At 46.8% G+C, this 22,470-nt stretch overlaps 5 protein-coding genes across 6 annotated transcripts; 2 read left to right on the top strand and 3 right to left on the bottom strand.

Moving 5' to 3' along the window:
- Nucleotides 1-610: 610 nt before the first annotated feature.
- Nucleotides 611-2,920, bottom strand: LOC101760801 (actin cytoskeleton-regulatory complex protein PAN1). The gene is made up of 4 exons (XM_004981701.4): nucleotides 2,001-2,920; nucleotides 1,802-1,903; nucleotides 1,058-1,207; nucleotides 611-960 (listed from the first exon to the last, which is right to left on the bottom strand). The coding sequence occupies exons 1-4, from the start codon at nucleotides 2,733-2,735 to the stop codon at nucleotides 778-780; spliced, it is 1,170 nt and encodes a 389-aa protein (XP_004981758.1). The 5' UTR covers nucleotides 2,736-2,920; the 3' UTR covers nucleotides 611-777.
- Nucleotides 2,921-9,236: 6,316 nt separating this feature from the next.
- Nucleotides 9,237-10,302, top strand: LOC101760385 (transmembrane protein 256 homolog). The gene is made up of 5 exons (XM_004981700.3): nucleotides 9,237-9,395; nucleotides 9,468-9,538; nucleotides 9,642-9,722; nucleotides 9,816-9,859; nucleotides 10,012-10,302. Exons 1-5 carry the CDS (start codon nucleotides 9,344-9,346, stop codon nucleotides 10,109-10,111), a joined length of 348 nt encoding a protein of 115 aa, XP_004981757.1. The 5' UTR covers nucleotides 9,237-9,343; the 3' UTR covers nucleotides 10,112-10,302.
- A 749-nt stretch (nucleotides 10,303-11,051) lies between these two features.
- LOC101759982 (glucan endo-1,3-beta-glucosidase 4) lies at nucleotides 11,052-12,444 on the bottom strand. The gene is made up of 3 exons (XM_004981699.3): nucleotides 12,282-12,444; nucleotides 11,364-11,621; nucleotides 11,052-11,281 (listed from the first exon to the last, which is right to left on the bottom strand). Exons 1-3 carry the CDS (start codon nucleotides 12,406-12,408, stop codon nucleotides 11,247-11,249), a joined length of 420 nt encoding a protein of 139 aa, XP_004981756.1. The 5' UTR covers nucleotides 12,409-12,444; the 3' UTR covers nucleotides 11,052-11,246.
- LOC101758493 (protein TORNADO 1) lies at nucleotides 11,609-18,253 on the top strand. Of its 2 annotated transcripts, none has more exons than XM_022823293.1 (4): nucleotides 11,609-12,392; nucleotides 13,007-14,812; nucleotides 15,161-16,386; nucleotides 16,524-18,253. In XM_022823293.1, the coding sequence occupies exons 2-4, from the start codon at nucleotides 13,255-13,257 to the stop codon at nucleotides 17,901-17,903; spliced, it is 4,164 nt and encodes a 1,387-aa protein (XP_022679028.1). In that variant the 5' UTR covers nucleotides 11,609-12,392; nucleotides 13,007-13,254; the 3' UTR covers nucleotides 17,904-18,253. The 2 variants fall into 2 exon arrangements, with proteins under 2 accessions (XP_022679028.1, XP_004981752.1); XM_004981695.3 differs by lacking the exon at nucleotides 11,609-12,392 and having other exon boundaries at nucleotides 13,068-13,368; nucleotides 13,467-14,812.
- On the bottom strand, nucleotides 18,130-22,227 carry LOC101758078 (oligopeptide transporter 3). Its single transcript, XM_004981693.4, is given in 7 exon segments — nucleotides 18,130-19,148; nucleotides 19,247-19,429; nucleotides 19,522-19,777; nucleotides 19,879-20,454; nucleotides 20,570-20,667; nucleotides 21,571-22,053; nucleotides 22,056-22,227. Coding segments are annotated over 7 exon segments (2,250 nt in total). The 5' UTR covers nucleotides 22,095-22,227; the 3' UTR covers nucleotides 18,130-18,533.
- Between the last annotated feature and the right edge of the window lie 243 nt (nucleotides 22,228-22,470).

Below are 22,470 nucleotides of genomic sequence, written 5' to 3'. Positions count from 1 at the left end.
GCAGCTGTATTTGGTGATCTCAGATCTGGGCCGTTCATTACTTCATCCGACGGCTCTGACCTTTTGGTAGCGGGAGGTGAATATGGTTCTTCCCTGTATAAAAGGTTTTGTTCGATGAACACGAACATAATTCAGAGATGCCTTCAGTCAAACATTTAGCCAGATTCCTAAAAGTAAAAATTAAACAATTTTAAACATTTTGCTGACCAACGAAAATAGCTCCATTCAAGAGGACTTCTAAGTACAACGCCCCAGGAAAAGGTACTGATCTAAAATATTCCTGAACCAGATCCACATAGAACAAGCATCAACACAAGACGTTTATTTATCAAAGAAGAGGCTTATTACACCAGTTTCAACAATTTCACAAGCTAGAACCAAATTGCACTTTGCAAATCACTTGTCACCTGCATCTATCGGCAAAAGCAATCCACCCATCTGTTACGCTCCGAACAACATGATGCAAATGCTATATTATTATCGCATTGCCATAGGTCGCAATCCACATGACTTTGTGCATCATCTTAAAAAAAATAGAATTTGCACATTCATTTATCCATGACATAACAGAGTCAAACTGGCATTGCAAATAGCCGGGCAAGCAAGAACATAACTCAACAAAGCAAAAACCAAGATTGCATTCACTGCTAAAGATCATGAACACTGTTATTTTGCAGTTTGAAACCAGTATCGACGGACCATACAAGTCCCACATACTTATAAATAATTCACATAGCAGAGGCTGCCTTCAGTGGCACGTTCATGATGATGATGAACTCAAAACAGGTTCTGATAGATCTTGTCTTGATCGGATTTGTATACTCGTCGTTTGTTGCTGGTGCCTGAGGTAGGCTTGTGATGATCAGAGCTCTTCGACATTGGCCTTCCAAAAGAATTGTAAGAGCGGTCTGTTTTTGCCTTGCTGCTGCTGCGAAGAGAACCACTGGATTCCTGGCACTCCTGGCAAGCACAAGATAGACATAGCAAAAAAATGTTATTTCGGATTTCTTTGCTTTCGCTTGAGGTCAACAAAAAAATGATAGGAGAAGAAATTCACCTTTGTGGAATGGGAAGAAGACTGGATTTGTGCAGATACATCGGATTTGCTCTTGGCAATGCAGGGGGTCAGGCAAGGGTTAAGATCTTTGCTGAACATTTCATCTGGGCTACCATAGTTTGGTGTCTCAGCTTCCCCAATGCTGCACTCCTGTGTTAGCAGAGAGAATAGATCATAAGAAAAGTGAGATAAAGCCTGTTTGTGCTGACAACTAGGCACTTGTCAACGTGGAACACAATCAGTGTATATTTTGTAGTGCAAGAGAAGAGCGTGCAAAATATTGTTCTGCATCAATGATAGAACTACATAAGAGTATGAACCTATGTTTTTCTCAAATTACTAATGTATGCAGTCTGTCTATCATATCATCAATGGCATATATTTCTTACTACACGGCGGATAGATAATGTGTGAGGTAGCCAGTTTCTGGTTTGTTTGTGCAGTACTTCATAATACATAAAGAAATAAACACAAAAGAAGTAAACAATTATATAGAAGAAAAATAATCTCTGCAGCAACACAAATACCTGCATTCCTCAGGAAACGCAAAATGCAGGTTGAGAATACTATCATGAAAGCAATACACTGATTCCCCACCTTATTCACAGATTAATTGGTAACCAGGCATATTGCTAGTGGTTATTCAAACCGCACGGGATACAACTCAAAAGTTGTAATTTTGTAATCAGGAACAAACAATATGCCATTGTAAGAACAAACAAATAGTGGAGCAATCGAACCCACCAGAGAGAAAGCGGTCTCCTCGTTAAACCCCGGCGTCCTAGGGGAAGAGCAGTATCCATCATCTTCAAAGCAGGACCTTGCCGAGTGCTTCTCGGCCTTAACCTGCAGAGAGTGAAACAGCAGGCGGCAGAGCATTAGAAATCGACTGCCTAGGTGCAAAAGTGAAGAACACACGGTGAGATCATGGAATGGAACGTGCCTGGGCGAGCTCCTGCGCAAGGCACTGGATCTGACCGGTGAGCGTGGAGATCTCATCCCGGAGGCGGCGGTCCGGCTCCGGCTCCCGCTCTGCGTCCGGGAACAGGACGGCGTCCTTGAGCGTCCTGATCTCCTCCCGCTGGCGCAGGCACAGGTCCTTGAGCCGCTCCACCTCCCGGTCCTTGTTCTCGAGCTGCAGGCGGAGCGCGGCGATCTCGTCCTCCTGCGCCTTGCTCTGCGCCAGGAGCTCCCGCTCGCTGCGCAGCACCATGGCGAGCGTCCGCGTGTTGGCGTTGTTGCCGCCGTTCTTGACGTCCGTCAGGGCCTTCGTCTTATTGGCCGCTGCCGCGTCGGCGGACGGCCCCTTCTGGAATAGCTTCCGCGACAGCCCCGGCAGCTTCCCGCCGCCGTTGTTCTTCGCCGCCGCTGCGGCGGCGGCGGCAGGAGGCACCGGGAGGTGGCCCTTGGCGGAAGGCGGCTTCTTGTCCATGGAGATGAGCCGCCGGAGCACGGAGCCCAGGTTGCCCTGGTGCTGGGGCTGCGGCCTGCCGCCCAGCAGGTCGCGGCCGGATCTCCCAGCCACCACCAGCGCGCGGCTGCGGCTGCTGCTGCTGCCGTGCGCTCCTCCCGGGGTCGCGGCCGCGGCGGGGGCTGAGGGCGCCGCGCGGCGCGGGGACGGGGACGGGGACGGGGAGTCGTAGGCCGCGTAGCGCGAGGCCGCGGACGCCTTCTTCATCTCTGCCGGCGGACGGTGGAGACCGGAGTGGAGGAGGGGCAGGCGGAGGATGGGAGGGGTCGTGGGGAATGATGGGGAGCGGAGTGGCCGGCGGCGTTCGAAATTCAAATGGTCTCCTCCCCCCTTCCGTGGCCTGCCGATGTGGCGATGCGGTAGGATGAAGGGCCTGCGCGATCCCGTCGCGTTTTCGCCTCGGTGTTCGCTGACGACGCCTTTTGTTTCGCAAGGCGAACGCCCTGCCAGTCGTGTCAGCGGCGCCTTTTGCTGCACGCCGAGCGGGCCGAAGTGGGGCCCAAGGGCAAAGGGGGTTTCAAAGTTTCGAACCGGAGATCTAGCGCCAAACACGACGCGAATTCCTCGTCGTTCTCTGGCTCCTCTTCCACCAGGTCCTTGTTTACTTGGGAAGTTGGGAGGTGCCAAATTGGCATTTTGCCATAAATGCGATACTGTAGCGTTTCGTTTGTATTTGTGAATTATTGTCCAAATATTGACTAATTAGGCTCAAAAGATTCGTCTCGCAAAGTACAACAAAACTGTGCAATTAGTTTTTGATTTCGTCTACATTTAGTACTCCATACATGTACCGCAAGTTTGATGTGATGGGGAATCTTCTTTTTGCATAGTGTTAAAGTTGGGAGTTTTGTGGGAAGTAAACAAGGGCCAGGTAGGTGACCCGGCGGTGTCCGCCCAGATAGCCAAACTTTGTTGTGACCCGGCGGTTTTGCATGGGCATGGATGGTTTTTCTCCCTACCTCCACGGCTCCACCGTCATTCTACGAGGCTTTCGTCCTAAATTACCCCCTCTCCACCTTTTAAATGACTCACGATTATCCTTCCATGGCTTCCATCCCAGCACTACCCTCCTCTACCATCTACTTCCTCCATCTAAAAAAGAATGCAACTCTACCCTCCTCTACCATCTACTTCCTCCGTCTAAAAAAGAATGCAACTCTACCCTCCTCTACCATCTACTTCCTCCATCTAAAAAAGAATGCAACTCTCACTTCTTGAGGAGTCAAACAGTTTTAAGTTTGATCAAATTTACATAAAAAAAATACTAACATTCACATCTCTAGTATGAAAATATATTGCATGATTAATTTATTGATATTTATTTTGTATGATAAATGTTAGTACTATTTTGTATAAATTTGATCAAATTTAAAATTAGTTGATTTATCGGGAAGCGGGAGTTGCATTCTCTATAAGACGGAAGGAGTACAATGACTGTCATGGAGGATACAAGACCTCCTACAAGGCTGCAACTAGCCTTTTGAGAGTCAATGAATAGGTGGTGACTCTATCACAATCAGCTTTACCTTGACGCCTACCGTGACACCGCCAAGCATGTCATCGCCCCATACATTTCTCTGGATTACCTCATTTAGACTCCACTCTGTAGTAGATCATAACCCACCGTATCTCCTAACCCAAGATCTAATTTAGTTAACACCAGCGCGGATATAAAAAGTACATGAAAACTGATGCGTATGGATGGAAAACATGGAAGAATGTAACGAAGCTGAGAAGGTGGAAAAAAATGAGGAAGGATGAAATGAAGCAAACGATAAAAAATTAAAATTGGAAGCTCTCGCACCCCGCTCTCTTGCTTAGCTCGCCCACTCGCTTGACTCTTGTGGCGGCCTGCGGCGGCGCCGAAGCCGACCCCGCAGCACGCTCTCTCCCTCCCCTTCGCTCCTCCTCTCTCCCTCTCCACTCCCCCTCTACAAACCCTAGGCGCCGCCGGCCGCTGCTGGCAGATCCACCTCCCCTAAGCCCGGATCTACACATCCCTGGCGTGGGGATCCCTTCCCCGATGATGACCACTACGTTCTCCCCCTTCCGTCGTCCGAAGGACAGGAGATCGCGGCTAGGAGGCTGCCCCCCCCTCCGGTGGCTGGACCTGCGTCCCTCCTCTTGCCGCCCCTTCCGCTGCCGTCGGCCGGTGGGCGGGCGGCGAGGGTGGCCGCGTCCCTCCCCGGCTGTCTGGTCTATCAGGCATGCACCGCCGCCGCGTGACTGTCCGGGTGGCCGCCTGCGCCCCCCCAACCTCTCTAGTGGCTGCGCCATCTTCCGCCGACGGGGGGACCGGGCAACTGACTATGTGGCGGCATTCTTCAGCTCTTTCGCGCCTGGCGATCCCCGTGCTCTTGGTGGTGGCGGTGATTTCTGGTGGCGGCGGTGATTTTTAGGGAGGGAACGGGTGTAGGCGAAAGCCTTGTGCTTGCTTGCGGGTCAATGACGACAACGCCCCGGGCGCCGCTTCCCTTCTCGAAGGCATCATTCTTTCCCCTTTTCCCTCCCTACGGCGAGCTTCCGGGTGAAAGCCTTGACTGTGTTGGTCGGACGATGACGGTGCTAGTGGCGTCACTCCCTCCCTTGAGGCGTCGTCTTGGAAGCTCAACGGGTTCTTGCTGCTGTCACTGCAGGGATCGTTGCTGAACGCCACCCCCAGTCGTCTCCGACCGGTCACGGTCCTCGTGGTGGTCGTCTGTTCTCCTTGGGAGTGTCTTCTTCTACGCCTGCCTTCGTTTCGATTCGTCCACCTCGCCTGGGTTGCTTAGGTCATCGTCGTCTGGCGGATGCTTTGCCGCTGTCGTTGGTTGCTCTGGGCGGATGCTTTGTCGCCGTCGTTGGTTGCTTTGGGCGGATGCTTTGCCGTCGTGGCCGTGTTGGTTGGGTCGATGCTTTGCCACCGTGGTTGTGCTCGAGCGGATGCTTTGCCGCCGTGAGCCTGATGTTTGTGTGGATGCTTTGCCACCATTGCAGTTCGAGACCTTTAGCACCCTTGTCGAGGTTGTATCTTTTGGCAGATTCAGGAGAGTCGCTATGTCTAGGTTTGTAGGTTCGAGTATGCTTCCTCTTTGTTGCCTCGAGTCATGTGGTTGTTGTTGTGTGTTTCTTCAGTATTTCTCTTTCTAACACTTTATTTGGTCCTTTGTGCTCTCGTGCTGGTCAAGCTCTGTTTGGCTTCATCGAGATTATGTCTGTAAACTACTTTCTTCTTAATCGAAAGGTGCTAAGGCACTCAAGAAAAAGATAAAGAATTAACATTTAGACCGATACCTCATTTCCATGTACGAGTCTTTAGTGTCCAACATATATAACTAGGATGGTTGGCGTGCCAACGCCGCGCCTGCAGAGAGGCATGTATGGTTCGTGTTGTCAGCATTAGTGTAGATAGTATGCCTTAATGGTTGTAGAGAGGCGTGTATGGTCCGTGCTGTCAGCATTAGTGTAGATAGTATGCCTTAATGGTTGTATTTGAGCGTAGCTTTTTAAAGGTCCAAGCAAATCTATGAATAACGCAGAAGGTATGAATCGTAGTTGGTAACCATAAATTTGGCTGCGAAACTAATTATTCAGATTTGAAAGACTATGTGTCAATTTGCAAGGCACAATTGACTATAGCATCGCACATACACAAAATGTAGTACAAAACAGTAACATCTCATGTAGGCAAGGTAATTGTTGTCTACGAGACCAAAGATCAACAATGTTTCGAAAAAACAAAACAGAGGTGGCAGCATATTGCCGGTCCCTGATTTAAGGTGGTTGCATAAGCTAATAGGAGCATGGTTAGAGCTATTGATATGTGGCATCCTTCAGATGTTAGAGGAAATGAAGAAATGGCCCAGAACCAGTTGAATTACAGCAGCAAAAGTGCTTCCTGCCTTCTGATGGGGGCGCTGTAATACATAGATACTGTAAAGATGCATTATGTCCATAAAACCTTGTTATATGTAGTAGGATATATAACCTTGAGCATTCCTGTCAGCCTAAACAACAAAGCAGAAGCAGTGGTGCTCTCATTAGCTCTTTGATGACATCATAAAAGAACACAAATTTAACTCTAATAAGGCACACTTTATTTTCAAAAACCCTGAGGCTTGTTCTTAAACCTCTACGCGGTTTTTATAAAGAGGACCACATTAATACATCAGCCATGTATAAACTAAATCAGGCAAGTCATGGAAAAAGCTGATGTATAAACTAAATCAGGCAAGTCATGGAAAAAGTTTATCTATTCATTATGACTTATGAGTGGCAACGTACCTTGGTTCAGCAGGTTGTGTAGAACCTCGAGCATCTGTAGGTGTCTTGCCTCATTGTAAAGTAGTGTCTGAAAATGGAGTTACCAAATCAGCTTTTCTTTATCAGCACCTTACAACTGAAACTGAATTTCTTCATAACTCTGCATTTTAGAACAGCAATCCATGGACAAAAGATGTGGCAGCGTATTTAAAAAGGAAAAGGAAAAGTAGAGGTCGGAGTGCAAATAGTAAGAGAAGACTAATGCATAAAAACATTGATGTTATGTGGTGATCCCTTAGCTCGAATGGTTGAGAATATGTACCCACCAAGGCTGCGAATTAGAGGTATCTTTCTAGATGACGCAATTTGGGAGAAAGGGATTTTCCTACATGGTGATAGTGAGGATGAAACAAAGCCCTGCCAGTAGCTCATTTGAAAATACTGATTCCATTAACCACTCAAGATTCATCTTATTTTGTCTCAACGAAGTGAGTAAGATTGAAGTTCAGAGTTCAGGTAAACTACTTATTGAATGATCAGATCAATCATGTCATTCACATTTGTGGAAGGAGATATCACGCAGGAAAACCAATTTAAACAAAATTAGTACACTACCAAAGTATGAAAGGAGATACAGCACACCTTTTTATCCTCAACAAATTAATCACTCGCTTCTCATTCCAACCTTTCAGTTGGCCACACCTATGGCCGCCTATGATACTTGATACGATACCCTAGTAGCTCTGCAATTAAGAAACAGAAGAACAATAGATATATAATCACCAAAAGGATTATCAACGCTGAATGACAATAGAATACAAAATGGAACATAACATATTAGAAGGACTATATACACTAAGGTGCTATCTACCTTTGTGCCAAGGGATCAATCTTGTAACTTGCAAAAATAGCAATCTGGCAAGACAACAGTATTTTAGGTCTACCAAAGCCTGCTTGGACAACATGTGTTAGCGGATAAAGTGGCCAAGAAACAGAGATTGTTGTTGAGGGAATAAAAGAACAATACATGAATACATTCCTTAGGCAAGAAAATGAACCTTATGAAATAACCCTCATATTAATAGAATATATGTTATGTGGGTGGAATGAACTCAGATCCAATCACATTCCAAAATAAAGAAATCATATTAGTAATGTAAGAACTCCCAGGGTAGAGTAGAAACAATTAAAAGCAATAGTTCTATGTTTAATTCAACAGGCCCATAGCCCTAAAATGGTTCCATGCAACTTAGCCAAAACCACATGAGACGTGCCAGCAAATTGGTTAACTGGTAATAATTTTAGATATTTGAAGGTGGAAGGTCATGAATCCATGGGCCACGGGTTCTAAGGAAATTTTGAGCGAATATTATAGAGCACCGTAACCTTTATATGAAAAACGCTAGACTACTTAGTTCATTATTTGTAACCTCATTCACACGTATTGTCACCCTCCTATTTTAAGGAAACAAATAACTTTGTTTTTTAGGTAAAACTGAACTTACATGAAAAGAAATTATTAACTTCACAACTAAATTGAACTATAAGTTTAGACAAATTGAACATGCATATTTTAGTTTAGGGAAACAAATAACTTTGTAGTCTCAAGGAAAACTCGGCATACATCAAGTAACAACAAACATCCCATCAGTAAATTAATAATGTTGAAGTTCTACCCTACTGTAGCCAATTCAAAAGTTGAAATAGGATTCTTTCCTTGTTCAGGAAGAGCACTCCAATGATACACATAATAAGTAATGTGTTTCTGAACATGAGGTATTTCTGGTTTATGAAGGGGTATAATTTGTGGATGAAGTTGTAGGCAAAATTAATAATTATTGTGCCTAAACTCATGTCAATGAGGTCAGTTCGATAACGAACCTATTGAGATTTAGTTAGGCACACATTCACCATATGTTAGCACCAGATTAGGATCGCTATAGATGAAAATGGACTAGCTTGAGGATCCGCATAAACTTACATGTGGGTTTGCGGGCTGTTATAATTGTTTCCCTAAAATTACTCGGTCTCAAGTAGAGAGATTTCATAATATACTTCATTTGTTCCACATTATAGGTTATTTTGGCTTTTATATCTATGAATTTAGAAAAGTTAAAATGGCCTATAATTTGGAACGGAGGGAGTAGGTCTCAATTCACAGGCACACCCAAGTCGTAGACCTCTCAATATTTGACATCGAACATGCCAATTCTTTCATTCTGGGTGTTTCTCTCAGTTTTTCCTTTTTTTTTCTTTCCCTTTTCTTTTTCCAGGCCATATGAAGAGATGATTCTGAATTGAGACGGCGGCGGGCGCGGCACGGCGGTAGCGAGCGCGAGCGCGTGTGCCTGGTGGGCCGGTTGGCATCTCAGCTGCGCGGATAGGTTTGGTGGGCTAGGTTTTACTGGGCCGTGCTTCTTAATCGGCCCAGGTCTTGGTCAATATCTGACCCCCGCAAAAGGACTGCAGTACTGGACTGCCGCCGACCAGCGCGACGAGGAAGAAGGGACCGAAGGAGAGAGAGCAGATTCGCAGAAGCAAGCCACGGAGGAGACCAACCAAACAAGAGGAGGATGGTGGCGCCGATGGATCCGATGCTGTGGCACAAGGTGGCCGCCGTCTCCGGTAACCCATCTGCTCCCTTCCCCTTCCTGTTTCCTTGACCGGACCACCGGGATGAGCGGTTGAGTTGAGCAGGGGTTGCTGCTCTTGGACTCGGCACCTACGGCGCGCACATGTTCCGCCCCAAGAACCCCGCGTACAAGGAGGTAGGTGACGTTCTCCCACATCCGCATTCCTCTGCTACTTCCAACGTGTTCGTCCAGATTTATCGATCTGCTTCGCGCAATTTGTGGGGGATGATTTTGGTAGGTTTGGCACACCGCGTCCCTGTACCATCTCGTCCACACCGCCGCGCTGCTCGGGGCTCCCATCACGAAACGCCCCAACATTGTCAGTATTCCTGTACTAGTGCTGTTCCCTTTACGCTTTGGTGTTACTCTAGCGCTAGTAGTTCACACGCACTGTGCGATTCTTGTCTTGCAGTTCGGAGGGCTTCTCACGGCTGGAATCGTGTTCTTCTCTGGAACGTAAGCATATGCTCCTCTCTAATCGAAATGTAAATCGTCTGGAAAAACCAACACAAATAGGGAAAGGAATGTTTTCCAGATTTATCTTTCGTTTTATTGGAATTGTCAATTCTAAAATCATTATTGACGGATGATGGATCATTCTCATTTAGGTGTTACACTGTGGCTTATCTCGAAGACAGGAAGTTTTCTTCACCAGCACCACTGGGTGGCTTTGCATTCATCGCCGCTTGGGCCAGCCTTCTCTTCTGACAAAATTGTGCTTTAGCCAATAAAACAAAAATTCTCAAAGCTTTGCATCTGGTACTTTAATAGGTTATGGGCTTGTACTTGTACTGTATGCACCTTTGGTTAAATATAATACAGTCCATCCTTTCCTGTATCTTCCTAAGCACGATATGCTGCTTGTGATCTTTGTTTGATTGGTCGTGCCAAGGAAACTACGCCTCCTGTCTCATTAACTCAAGCTGATTTCATGACTGTGTTTGTTCAAAGCTTGGGTTCGCTTTTCCAGCTTTGGCATCATTACTGCTTGTCTTCTTGCTTCCACCCATGATTTGAGCTCACTTTTGTTTGGGAAAACATGTTTAAACCACTCTGGACTTCAACTTTGCAGATTAACTTTATAGCAATGGTTTGACCATATTCAGGAGCAGGAGCGATCTGCAGGGGGTTCTGCAGCACCCCCTCAGCCCATGTATGTAAATTTAATCTTCTAGTTCTCAAGTTCATCTATAAAATATGAAGTTAGCTTAACTACAAGAGGCTCAGCAACCCCTGCAGTCTGATTCTGGATCCGCTCCTGTTCTGGAGAAAGGTGTCATGTTAATATTTTCTTCTTGTGTCTCAGGCCCCAACTCAATACTGTACAGAAATATTTATTGATCCCAAATATAAGTCACTTCTTGGTTTGCCCTAAGTCTAACGTTTTTAACTTCGACCATCAATTTATAAAAAAGTATGTAGATTGATGTTTAAGATTGATCATGAAAAATACTTTCATAATATCTACTTTGTTCTATTTGTGGTGCTATATTTATATAGATATTGCTAGTCAAAGTGACATATTGAAGAGTATGTCGATGTCCTAATAGGACTTATATAAGGGATCAGAGGAAGTATATCTGGTCTGCACTTCTACATATTATTGGAAACTCTTCCAGCCATTCACATTAACATAAAACCAGATACGTGGTGAAAAATGAAAATATGTTCTGATTAAAATTCACATGAAAGAACTGAAACATCTGGAGTATGGAGCAACATGTCAGCTATTGCCTTCTGTAGACATCCATGTTTCCAAAACTCCAAGTAACAACATGAGGAGAAAGCTAGCATTGAAGGTAACTTCGCTCTTCATAGGAATACATGAAGCATTTCCTTCATACTAGGTTGCTGGCTCAAAATGACAGGAATTGTGACCTGCAAGATGGCATTAAGTGAATGGTGTAAGATTAATAACTTGGAATGGTTCAGACTTTCAGAGTCCAGGTTAGAAGTATACTTGGATCTAAGTCGGTGACGATTGCAGCTGCATTGAAGTAGCAAGTACCACCATGTTTCTTGAACTTTCTCCAGTAGTTGTTGAAGGCATATGATGCATGGTCTCTGACAGTATTGGGAAGATAGCAAGATTTGTTTGGCTCAATCATGGTGCAGTCTGCACCACCGGGACCGCATGCCCAGTTAAGAGCTTGCTGTAAGACATCATCTGGTGTTTGCTCATCTGCTATGCACCATTGCTTGTCCCAATTTCGATCATCTAATTGGATGAAAACACATAATGATTTCTTAAATGGTTGTGATTATTTTTCTGGGAGCCATGCATTCAAATTTCAGTTATTGTATCCTTTCCATATTCATATGTTCTTTGCATGTACTTGAGAATATGATAAAATATCGTTAATATATTTGTGATGTATCAGCATTTGGGTAACAAAGTTACATTTGGGTATGTCTTGTTAGCAACCCATTATTATGGATAGGAATGAGATAGTCTTTTTTCATACCAGGGGCAGAGGTTCTGACGGTCTATTCTGGAACAATGAATATAACTAGTTAATACTGTGATGGAAAAATCATTATATGATACTTTGTGTAGTGGATCTTGATCTCGAAGCATTTTAAAGTAATCTCTCTCTTTTGTCATTGACACATCTATGTAATTTGCACACATCCTATCAAGAAACATGTTTCTTGTTTATCGATCATTACTTTGTTTTAACATTTATCAGTAGGGTTGCTCAGATTTTAACCTATCACATTTTCCAGACTTTTACTGTCCAAGATCTTGCTGATGGGATCTTAAACTTTAAGTCAATTTCAAAGTTTGCAATGGGAAGAACACTGAGCAATCAGAGAGTACAAGGGAAGACGAGCACACAAACCTTCTGGAATCAGTATCTAGCAGATATCCTCTTACCTTGCTGAGCCATCACTGCAAGGAAGTGGAGGATCAAATAAAGGAGTAGTGTCATCCTAGTTGCGGCCTGCTTCTTTAGATTCCAACTCTTCATTCTGCCTGCATTTGGTGGTAAGGAAGTATGCATTCTGCCTTCTTTCAACTCCTAGGTGCTACCACTCAAGTTCTTGTATGACATTGTATTTGGAACCAGACAACTCTACAAGTAGGTATGACAAGTTGTGATCGTGTATAATAAGAGTGAAAAACAACAGTCCCTTTGCTGTCTAAAAATTAAAGGTTGGTATTCCTTACTTCACCGACAAATAAGAGAATCTCTCTTTCCTTTGAATGAAGCATGTGATGCTGGCATAAGCAATACAAAAGTACACTGGGAAAAGGGTTTACATCATCACTTGTACTAATGATGTAAATTCAATTGAAGTTCTTTTTGTTTATGGTCTGATCCTAATGAAAACAAAAGATTAGGTAGCATTTTTTTTGTTTGAACAATGAATGTACTGATGCTGTGCCTAGGTTGTATGGGACTACACACAGAGTGCATAATATCAGAGCATTTAAAGGAGGACAATAGACAACTTTGAGATCCTGGTGTATTATTTTATGAAATAAATTAAATCATTCTGGGGCTGCTTTTGAGCTGATGTTATTCCTTTCTCATGTTATTTGTATTCAGATTCCTGTATAATTGAACTTTATTTCATTCACCAGTTATATCTCTCCAGGTCAGCAAAGCAAGTTAAAGGTTCTTGCTTTGTTTATGATGCTCCCTTTGACAAGGCAGGAATCTGATGCCTCTCCATCTGCTGTCTTTCCACACCACGTTCAGTGTTTGCAATATGCGACATCTGACTGCAAAAGCCATATTGTTCCATAGCAATATACATCTGAATTCTCCTTGCATGGTAAAGGGGACCTCTTGCATTTGCTTTCTCTCCCTTATTCATCTACCCTCCACCATCCCCTCCGAAGCATGGGTGACAGGATGATCACTATAACATCAACATCTAAGGGGGAGTATACCAGAGATATTGGAGATGTTGATTTGCAGGCCTACAACAACGTGGAGAGCATTGCGTTCTACCAGGTTCCAGCAAACTTGACATCAGGCTTCTCCATGGAAAGTGAGAGATCACTAAGAGTTCATGTCTGCATGGACAATAATGGTGTCAATTTCCTGAACAGGTTTCTTCGTCACCTTGTGGAGAACGAAGAGAAGTACAGAAATTTGACGGACCTCCTATTCCATGGTATTGAATGGCAGATTGAGGATTTGCAACTTCTCTGTTCATTTTTAGGCCTTGACTCGATTGTGAAGCAGGTGGAATTCCAGAAGAATGTTTTCAGCACAAAATCAGCACTTGCTCTTGTTCCACTCTCAGAAATGCTTCAAAAGAACAACACCATCAAGGCAGTTGTTTTCTCTGAGTGTAGAATTGGGTCCACTGGAGCCACATTGCTCGCTTCAGCATTGGCAAACAACAGAAGTGTGGAGGAGTTCCAAGTATGGGAGGACTCCATAGGTTCCAAGGGGGCAGAGGAGCTCTCCAAGATGATTGAGGTGAATTATATGCTGAAGAAGTTGATCATACTTGACAACAGCTCCATTACAGTGGCTCCGCTTATCTCTGCTGTCCTGGCACGCAACCGCAGAGTGGAGGTTCACATATGGGGACACAGTCGTGGCACTAAAGGTGGCTTGGATAGCTGTAAAATTGTTGAATTTCTGCCTGAGACTGGGAGCATTAGGATCTACAACAACATTAACTCCTCAGGCCTGCAACGGGTTGCTTGTGCTCTGGCATGGAATACCACAGTGACAACACTGGACATGTCAAGTGTCCCACTAAGGTCCAAATGGACCAAAGAGCTTAGAGGAGTTCTTGAACGGAACAAGAGCCTAAAAACCATCAAGCTTAGCAAATGTTCCCTTGGGAACAAAGCGGTGGTGTATGTAGCTGCGGGACTCTTCAAGAACAACTATGTAGAGAACTTGAGTTTGGATGGAAATAGATTTGGTGGAGTAGGATTGGAGCATCTGCTATGCCCTCTTAGCACCTTTTCTCCACTTCAGAAACAAGCCAATACCACATTGAAGGTTTTGAGTTTTGGAGGAGAGGGAGCAAAGATAGGCAGGCATGGTGTAACTGCAATCTTGCAGATGCTGGAGACAAACCAGAGCCTAATTCAGCTGGCAATATGCAATGATGCAAGCCTGAAGCCAACTGATGTTGTCAAAATCTTTACTAGTTTAGAGAGGAATGCTACTCTTCGAAGTTTGTCTTTGAGAGGTTGCAAGGGAGTTGAGGGGGAGGTAATCTTGCAGACGATTATGGGCATTTTAGAGGTTAATCCTTGGATTGAAGAAATTGACCTGCATGAAACACCTTTGCATATTTCTGGTAAAACAGAACAAATTTATGAGAAGCTCTGTCAGAATGGAAGTGTTGTTCTGCCAAATGATTTTCTTGATTTACCATTAAGTGCTCCTACTTGTTGCCGTGTTTTTCTATGTGGCCAGGAATCAGCAGGTACCATCAGCATTTATATTATTTTTTTTTGAAACGATCAGCATTTCTATTAATACCCTCCTCTTTATTGCCTATAAGCAGAAATTAAGCAGCTAAATCATTAGCACATGCTGTTTATCATTTTTTTCTTTTAACTTGGGGAATTGCTATTTACGTAGTCTAAATTTTATTTTCCCTGGAATCTTGATTAAATTCACTGCAATACTAGCCTGCTTAATGAATACATAGATTTTGTTGATGGTATAGAATATCACACATGCGAAAGAAGAAAAGGAAAGGAAAGGGAAAATAAAACTGATATTTCAATTTCTCATTGCAACTGTTAATCCAATTTGTGTGTCCATGCAGGTAAGAGCACGCTACACAACTCCATAAACGAGTGCATGAACCCATTAAAGTCGCCCTGCCTGGATGTGCCAAGTACTTCGAAGACTCCAGTTGAGCAAACGGCGTACACCAGCGCGAATAAGATTAATGCTTTCTTTGATGGAAACACAAAGTTGACAATGTGTAATCTTGATGGACACAAGGAGAGTTTTGCCTTGCAGGATTTTATGTTTCTGGTGCATGGTGGTCCATGTTTTTTCATGATTGTATCTAGCTTGGTCGCTAAGCCTGCTAATCGATATCCCAAAACCATAGATCAGATTGAATGGGAACTGATATATTGGCTGAAGTTTTTGGTTTCAAATGCTAAGAGAGTTTCACAATTGTTTCTTCCCAGTGTAACTATAGTTCTCACCCACTATGATAAGGTAGCTCATCTACCAGAAGGGTTAGAGCCAATTGCTGCACTTGTACAAAGGCTCCGAGAAGACTTCCTTCCATATGCTGAGATTTACCCCACTGTTTTTGCTGTGGATGCAAGATCATTGGTTTCCGTTACTAGACTCACTAATCACCTCCGGATGACAACTAAGACAATTCTCCAGCGAGTACCTCAAGTTTATGAAGTATGCAATGACTTTGTTAGAATTTTGCATGACTGGAGGTTGAAGAACAATAAAGCTATAATCAGATGGTCTGAGTTCCGTGAACTATGTCAACTTAATGTTCCAGCACTAAGACTGAGATCAAGGCGTGATAATGTGGAGAAAGTGGACACAAGAAGACGTGCTGTTGCAAAATCACTGCATAACTTGGGTGAAATCATATTTTTGGAGGAGCTTGGAGCACTGATCATGGATTGTGACTGGTTCTGTCGAGATGTCCTCAGCCAACTAGCTACACTGAAATCAGTCAAGACAGAAAGAAATGGCTTTGTCCACAGACAAGAGCTGGAGAGGATTCTACAAGAGAAGCTGCGGAACCAACTTCAAGGATCAAACTGGAGAGCTGGTGCATCCTTCCAGGGCAGTGATGTCATAAATTTGCTGTTGAAACTAGAATTGTGTTATGAACAGGATCCTGGGAACCCAAACACATTACTTCTAGTGCCAGCTATTCTTGAGGAAAGCAAAGAAGGGACTCAACAGTGGCACTTAACTATTCCAGAATGCAGATATGTTGGAAGGCGTCTTAAATGCAAAGATACACACATGTTTTTGACAAGTGATTTCTTTCCAAGGCTTCAGGTAAAACATTCTGTTTCTCTAACTACTTGTATAGCTGCCAGAAGTGGTATGCGTGCGATTTGGAGATATGTACTGACAACACCAGAATTAGTTTCTATATATGTTTTTGATTTTCTGAAAGAATACCTTTTTTCCAGGTTCGTCTGCACAACAAAATCATGTGCCTGGGACAACAACAGGGTGCACTCTACACTTTGGAGAAAAACCTTATTTATACAGTGATCAATGGTGTCCATTTAAGAGTAGAGCTGGGAAAGAAAGACTCATCCATAGATGTGCTTGCATGCTCCAGCAAAAGTGTTACTGACATGGTCAGGATATTCCACAAGTTGATAATCCCTACCATACTAAACTTGTCTTCCAGTTTGATGTTTGAGGAAAGCATTATCAGACCGGACTGTGTAAAGTATCTCATACCACATAGGTTCCTCCAAACACAGCAGCTGCCTCTGAAAAGAATAAAGCAAATTCTTTTGTCATTGCCAGCAGAAAGCATATATGAATATGAGCATACATGGAGTGCAATCGAGAGCAATAAAAGGATCATTTTACAATCAGGATCAGACCATGCCAGAGATATGCTGTCAGATGATGACTTCCACGAAGTTCTTCACCGTAGGTACTATGATCTACAGCACCTCGCAACTGAACTTGCTGTCACCCCAGACAATCAGCAGCAACCCGAGATCATCCCTGAAACAGATGTGGTTGATCCTTCCATATTAGGCATTGCAAGAGGTGTTGAGATGGTTCTCCAAAGACTGAAGAGAGTGGAACAAGGAATAAGGGACCTCAAGGAGGAAATAGCAAGCTTGAGGTATTACGAGTATCACCTTGTGACTGAACTCCACAGGAAAATGGACTACGTGATGAATTATAACATCCAGTTGGAGGAAAGGAAAGTACCTCAGATGTTCTATCTTGTAAGCCTGGACAACCGGTCCAAACAGCTGGTCACAAGAATACTGCCTGGGATGCGGTCCCTACGGGTGCACATGCTGTGTGAGTTCCGAAGAGAGATGCATGTAGTAGAAGACCAACTCGGCTGTGACCTGATTCAAGTGGACAACCAGACGGTGAAATCCTTGCTGCCTTACATGAGCAAGTTCATGAAGCTGCTGACCTTTGCTCTGAAGATCGGTGCCCATTTCATTGTCGGGATGGGGGAGATGATACCTGACCTGAGCAGGGAAGTGGTGCACCTGCTAGACTCCTCAGCCATGTATGGAGCGGCTGCATCCGCCGCGTCAGTGGGGGCTTTAGGTGCTGCAGCACTGTATGGAAGAGGGAGGAACAACAGCAACCAAGGTGGCGCGAGCGACATGGGAGAGGATATGAAGGCAGCCAGACAGTGGCTTGTGGATTTCTTGAAAGGGCAAGGGGTTTTGACAGGGATGGACATAGCGCAGAGATTTGGCCTGTGGAGGGTTCGGTACAGAGATGATGGCCACATTGCATGGATCTGCAGGAAGCACATCGCCGCAAGGGAAGATGAGATCTTCGAGCTGCCACTTTGAGCCACATCCAGAGCCGATAAGATCCATGTGCTAGAACAAATATGTTGTGCTAACCACAAACTACTCAGTGTCTCAGTGGCCAGTGGGCTAGGAATCAGTCTGGTGACCCAGAGATAGATGAAGCTTTTGCTAGCTTCAATTTCTTTTAAATGCTAGTTATTTCTGCATGATTATATCGAGCCAATGTATTTAGATCAACCATGTATTTAGCACACAGATAAGCCCATTTAGATCAAATAGTGCATGTATAACCATCAGCGGATCAGTCTCAGAATATGACCCAGCCGCCAACAATCAAGTACAATTTTCTCTTAAGAAAGTCCTTTGAATAAATTATTGGTTACATGAAATCCGAGCCGCCTTTTTGCATTATGACTCAAAATTAGGGTGTACTAAACCTCAGAACACCGAGCGCTGTTGTGTGGACTTTTTGCTCCTGTTTTCCTCCCCCTCAATCCACCACTGCCATAAGTGCACCTTTGTGATGAAGAAAGTACGTGTTACATTCACGAGTGACAGACACTGCATCGGTCAATCGATGCTCGGCTGAATCCAAGGTTTCTCAAAGCAGGTGTTGCGTTACGCCACGCCCTTACATGCACCGGTTACCATGGTCAGCTCTCTGAACATTCAGAACACCGGGCAGCCCTTGACGACGATGCCCGGCGCGGTGGGGCAGGAGGCGAGCGGGCAATGATCCACCTCCGTCCCCCACCACTTGAGCTCGTGGTGCGCGTTCTGGAGCGCGAAGAAGATGAGCACCCCCATGAATGCCGTCCCGGCGTCGAGCGCCGCCGAGAGCACGTAGTTGTACTTCTGCCACCACCCCTTGCGGTACCGGAACACGAAGTAGTTGAAGATGGTGCCCGTCACGAGCCAGGTGGCGATGTTGGTGGGCGTGGCCGGCGGCATCCCGGCGAACCCGTACGAGATGACGGGGATGTTGATGAGCGCGATCCACTTCTTCTCCGGGAACGCCCGGCTCAGCAGCCACACCGGCACCGGGAGCACGGCGCCGACGACGAACAGCCACACCAGGTTGCGGTACAGCCCGTGCCGGCCGAAGAGACGCCCCGGCCCGATCAGGCCCCAGATCACCGACGCGTCGAACGTGACACGGTACTTGGGGCACGTCCACGGGCTGTCCGGGTGCAGCGCCTCCACGTCGCAGATGTTCTCGATGTTGTCCAGCATCCACCACGCCACCGCCAGGTTCACCACCCCGGCGACCACCGTCCCGACCAGCTGCGACGGCGACACACGTGCATGTTTAGGATCAGTTCGTTTCACTCGTATAGCACTGGCCGAAATGTGCATGTCTGTATGCTGAAGATGATCACTACCTGGGCCGTGTACATGCACCGTGGGGGGATCTTCATGTAGTGTCCGAGCTTGAGGTCAGCGAGAAACGACAGCGCGTGCACGGTGCTGATCCGGCCGTAAATCTTGAAGAGCAGGTTGGCGATAGGCTTGCCGGGCAGCGCGTAGCCGATCATGAACTGCGCGATGATGTCGTACCCTGGTTGCTGCAAGAATGAAACAGCACACATTCAGACGAGAGGACGATGGTGGCAACGAGCTGAGGGCACAATAGATCAAAGCACAATGATCAGCGTGCCTGGTTGGTGGTGGCCTGGATGACGCCGATGGGGAGCGTGACGACGAAGGCGAGCGCGAAGGCGAAGAGCATCCCCCACCACGGCAGCTGCACCTCCTCCTTCCAGACGAAGGCCATGAGCAGCGACACAACCACGCTGCCTAGCAGCAGCACGAGGAACCACCACTGCGGCACCTGCTTGTACCTCTGCATCAGCTTCGCGTGCACGTCCAGCTTCACCGCGTTCATGGCCGACCTGCTCTGCTTCCACATGTCACTGTCCACGAGCACACAACAACAATTCACGAATGAGTCCAAGAGCATCAGCGCCGACCAGAACAAGGATTAATTAGCAAGGTCATCGATGCACGTACGTACCTGCCGTGGAAGAGCAGGACGTGGACGATGGTGGAGGTGAATCGCAGGAAGCCGGAGCCGATGGAGATGGCGAAGAGCGGGCTGAGGTACAGCTTGCCATAGCTGTCGTAGGCGGCCACGTTGAGGTCGAAGTCCTTGGTGAGCACCTTGGTGGTGTCGTACTTCTGCCCGGCGGCCGTGAAGAGCTGGTTGGAGAAGATGGGGAACCTTCGGGCGTCGAACGTGTTGAACTGCCAGTAGCAGAGCGGCACGATGATGTAGATGAACATGACAAAGCCGACGGCCGTGTTGGCGATGGACGCCCACGGCGCCACCAGCGGGCTCCCGTGGTACGCCGAGATGCCCGCCCAGTCGAGCGTGAAGGCGCCGATGCCGAGGCCGTGGTACCCGGACCCGACCTGCTGCGCCGTGATGCTGTGCGGCCACACCCAGCACGCCCACGAGAAGAAGGTCAGGATCGGTAGCAGGTACCCCGGCAGCGCGTAGTAGGCGAAGCTCGCGAAGAAGACGATGAGGAAGAAGCGCATCCGCGACGGGCCCCGGGACTTCTCCCCGTCCTCCTTCTCGTGCAACGCCCTGCATCGTCCACCCAGTGAGGCAGAGACCATTACACAGGGTCAGCTCTACCTGGTGGCATGGTGCTACTGCTAATCGAGGATTCGAGGTAGTAGTAAGCAGAGTGATTAGTTACCTGAAGAGTGAGACCTGGGCAAGATTAGAAGGCCACCACATCTCGGCAGGGTCGACCAGGTACCTCCTCAGCATGCCGGCCCAGCCGTACCCCAGTATCTGCAGTGTGCAGCCACCAAGTACAGATTGTTAGAATGTCACCAGTCAAAACGTCACTACGGCATCAGCATCTCCTGTCATTCTAGTTTATCCAGAGATGACCACATGGATGCAAAACAAACAAAAGGGAAGCACAATATCTTTTCTTTTGGATTAGTTAATCGAGGACTGCGGTCATTAGTTAACCCAAAAGAACTAGAAAAGAATCTGTGCTTTCGCTTTTAAATGTAAGTGTTTATTTAACGGAAACACATGCCTTTCAACTTAGATTTCTCCATAGAAAAATGCCCTTTTTCTCAACTAGATTTTTTCATAAAAAAATATTTTATCAACTAGGACCAGCAATCATACATGGATTCTGAAGTTGCCCACTATGAAATGTACGAAGAAAACGCATGTGCACAAACAAACAAACAAAATCCTGCCAACTATTTGTAGGCCATCCTAGTACATGCATGCATGGTCTCATGATGACATAGGCATGGGATTTTTCAAACCCCCCTTTTTCGCTTTCTTCCCTGGGGCCATGATTGGTGGTGAGGTAAGTAACTCCTACGCAAACAAGAACACACGCAGGATATTGATTGGTTTGGGCATCTTGGCATGTTCTTATCAGCCGCACCTTTGATTCGGTTCTTGACTAACTGTGCACGTTACATTCGCGTGCCAGAGATGGGTCAAGATGAAACGACACAGAAGAAAGTAGCGAATCAGGCTTGATGCTTACTTGATAACCATATTATACTAGATTTCGAAAGCAACGGGGCTGAAGAAAGAATGAAGAATTTAAATTTGATTACTTGTGCATGATTAATTTAACTGCGCGTGTTAATCTTGGCCACAGTTCAGTGAAGTGCTCACCTGCAGTTAGCAAGCTAAGGTGCCAGGCAACAAGCTAAGTACCTGGGTCGTGAGGACGATGAGGAGGGCGAGGACGAAGCTGAGCGTCTGCTTGTAGTAGGCCTTCATGACGGTGATGGCGCCGATGGAGTATGCGTCGCCGCCGCCGTAGGAGACGCCGCAGTTGGCGAAGATGGTGATGATGACGTGCTCCTTGACGTTGAATGGCCCCGGGTTGAGGTTGAAGCTCCCGAGCCGTCCCCCGAGGAGCCTGACCTCGCGGTCGGGCAGGACGGCGGCCATGAAGCGCCCCGCGGGGAGCACGAGGATCTGGGCGAGGATCCCCGAGATGGTGAGGGGCTGCGTGCGGTAGGTGAAGAAGGTGTTGAGGAAGATGAGGACGACGCAGGAGGCCAGCCCCAGCGTCCACGCCCGGAATGTCATCACCGGCAGCGACGGGTCGTCCGTCTCCGGCACCACCAGCGCCACCTCCTCCACCGGGCACCGCTCCCACCCCCCCTCCCCCTCCCCCTCCCCTGCTTCCCCACCCGCTCCTCCGCCGCCACCGGCGACTTCCGCGACGCCATCACCCACCTCCCTCGCTCACTCCCTCTGCTCCGCTAGCTCCCAAGTCCCAACCGCGGCCGATGCTTCGCCGCTGCCCGCCGTGGACGGGAGCCTAGCCTTTAGAGATTCTCGGGTCTTGGATGGTAGCGCCAGACCCCTGCTCGCCTCTATTTATATTCCGATCGCACTCGGCGGCTCTCCGTCCTCTTCCTCCTCGTACGCGCCCGGTTCACTTCATTCCCGTGGAACTCCGGGGTAAGACGTGGCGAGGGCTGGGAGGATCGCACGCGCGCATCGTGGCCGTCCGCGGGCGGGATCGGGCGGCGCGGGGAGCGGCCACCTGGGCACCCGCGGGGCACGCGCCGGCACGCGCGCGGCGCGCAGGGGCACATGATT

The sequence above is a fragment of the Setaria italica genome, chromosome IX (assembly GCF_000263155.2).
Source record: "Setaria italica strain Yugu1 chromosome IX, Setaria_italica_v2.0, whole genome shotgun sequence".
NCBI lineage: Eukaryota > Viridiplantae > Streptophyta > Magnoliopsida > Poales > Poaceae > Setaria > Setaria italica.
Note: the sequence above shows the minus strand (reverse complement) of the source record. Positions and strands in the feature narration are given on the sequence as shown.

Bases quoted from the DNA above. Each gene is read 5' to 3' on its own strand.
- LOC101760801 (XM_004981701.4), bottom strand. From the start codon at position 2,735: ATGAAGAAGGCGTCCGCGGCCTCGCGCTACGCGGCCTACGACTCCCCG. The intron at 1,904-2,000 runs GCACGTTCCATT...CACTCTCTGCAG, and splicing joins TTGCGCAGGAGCTCGCCCAG to GTTAAGGCCGAGAAGCACTC. The intron at 1,208-1,801 runs GTGGGTTCGATT...CTGCTAACACAG, and splicing joins AGGAGACCGCTTTCTCTCTG to GAGTGCAGCATTGGGGAAGC.
- LOC101760385 (XM_004981700.3), top strand. From the start codon at position 9,344: ATGGTGGCGCCGATGGATCCGATGCTGTGGCACAAGGTGGCCGCCGTC. The intron at 9,723-9,815 runs GTCAGTATTCCT...CTTGTCTTGCAG, and splicing joins TCACGAAACGCCCCAACATT to TTCGGAGGGCTTCTCACGGC. The intron at 9,860-10,011 runs GTAAGCATATGC...ATTCTCATTTAG, and splicing joins ATCGTGTTCTTCTCTGGAAC to GTGTTACACTGTGGCTTATC.
- LOC101759982 (XM_004981699.3), bottom strand. From the start codon at position 12,408: ATGCATACTTCCTTACCACCAAATGCAGGCAGAATGAAGAGTTGGAAT. The intron at 11,622-12,281 runs GTAAGAGGATAT...TCATCCAATTAG, and splicing joins TGCAGTGATGGCTCAGCAAG to ATGATCGAAATTGGGACAAG. The intron at 11,282-11,363 runs GTATACTTCTAA...GCCATCTTGCAG, and splicing joins CGTCACCGACTTAGATCCAA to GTCACAATTCCTGTCATTTT.
- LOC101758493 (XM_022823293.1), top strand. From the start codon at position 13,255: ATGGGTGACAGGATGATCACTATAACATCAACATCTAAGGGGGAGTAT. The intron at 14,813-15,160 runs GTACCATCAGCA...GTGTCCATGCAG, and splicing joins ATGTGGCCAGGAATCAGCAG to GTAAGAGCACGCTACACAAC. The intron at 16,387-16,523 runs GTAAAACATTCT...CCTTTTTTCCAG, and splicing joins ATTTCTTTCCAAGGCTTCAG to GTTCGTCTGCACAACAAAAT.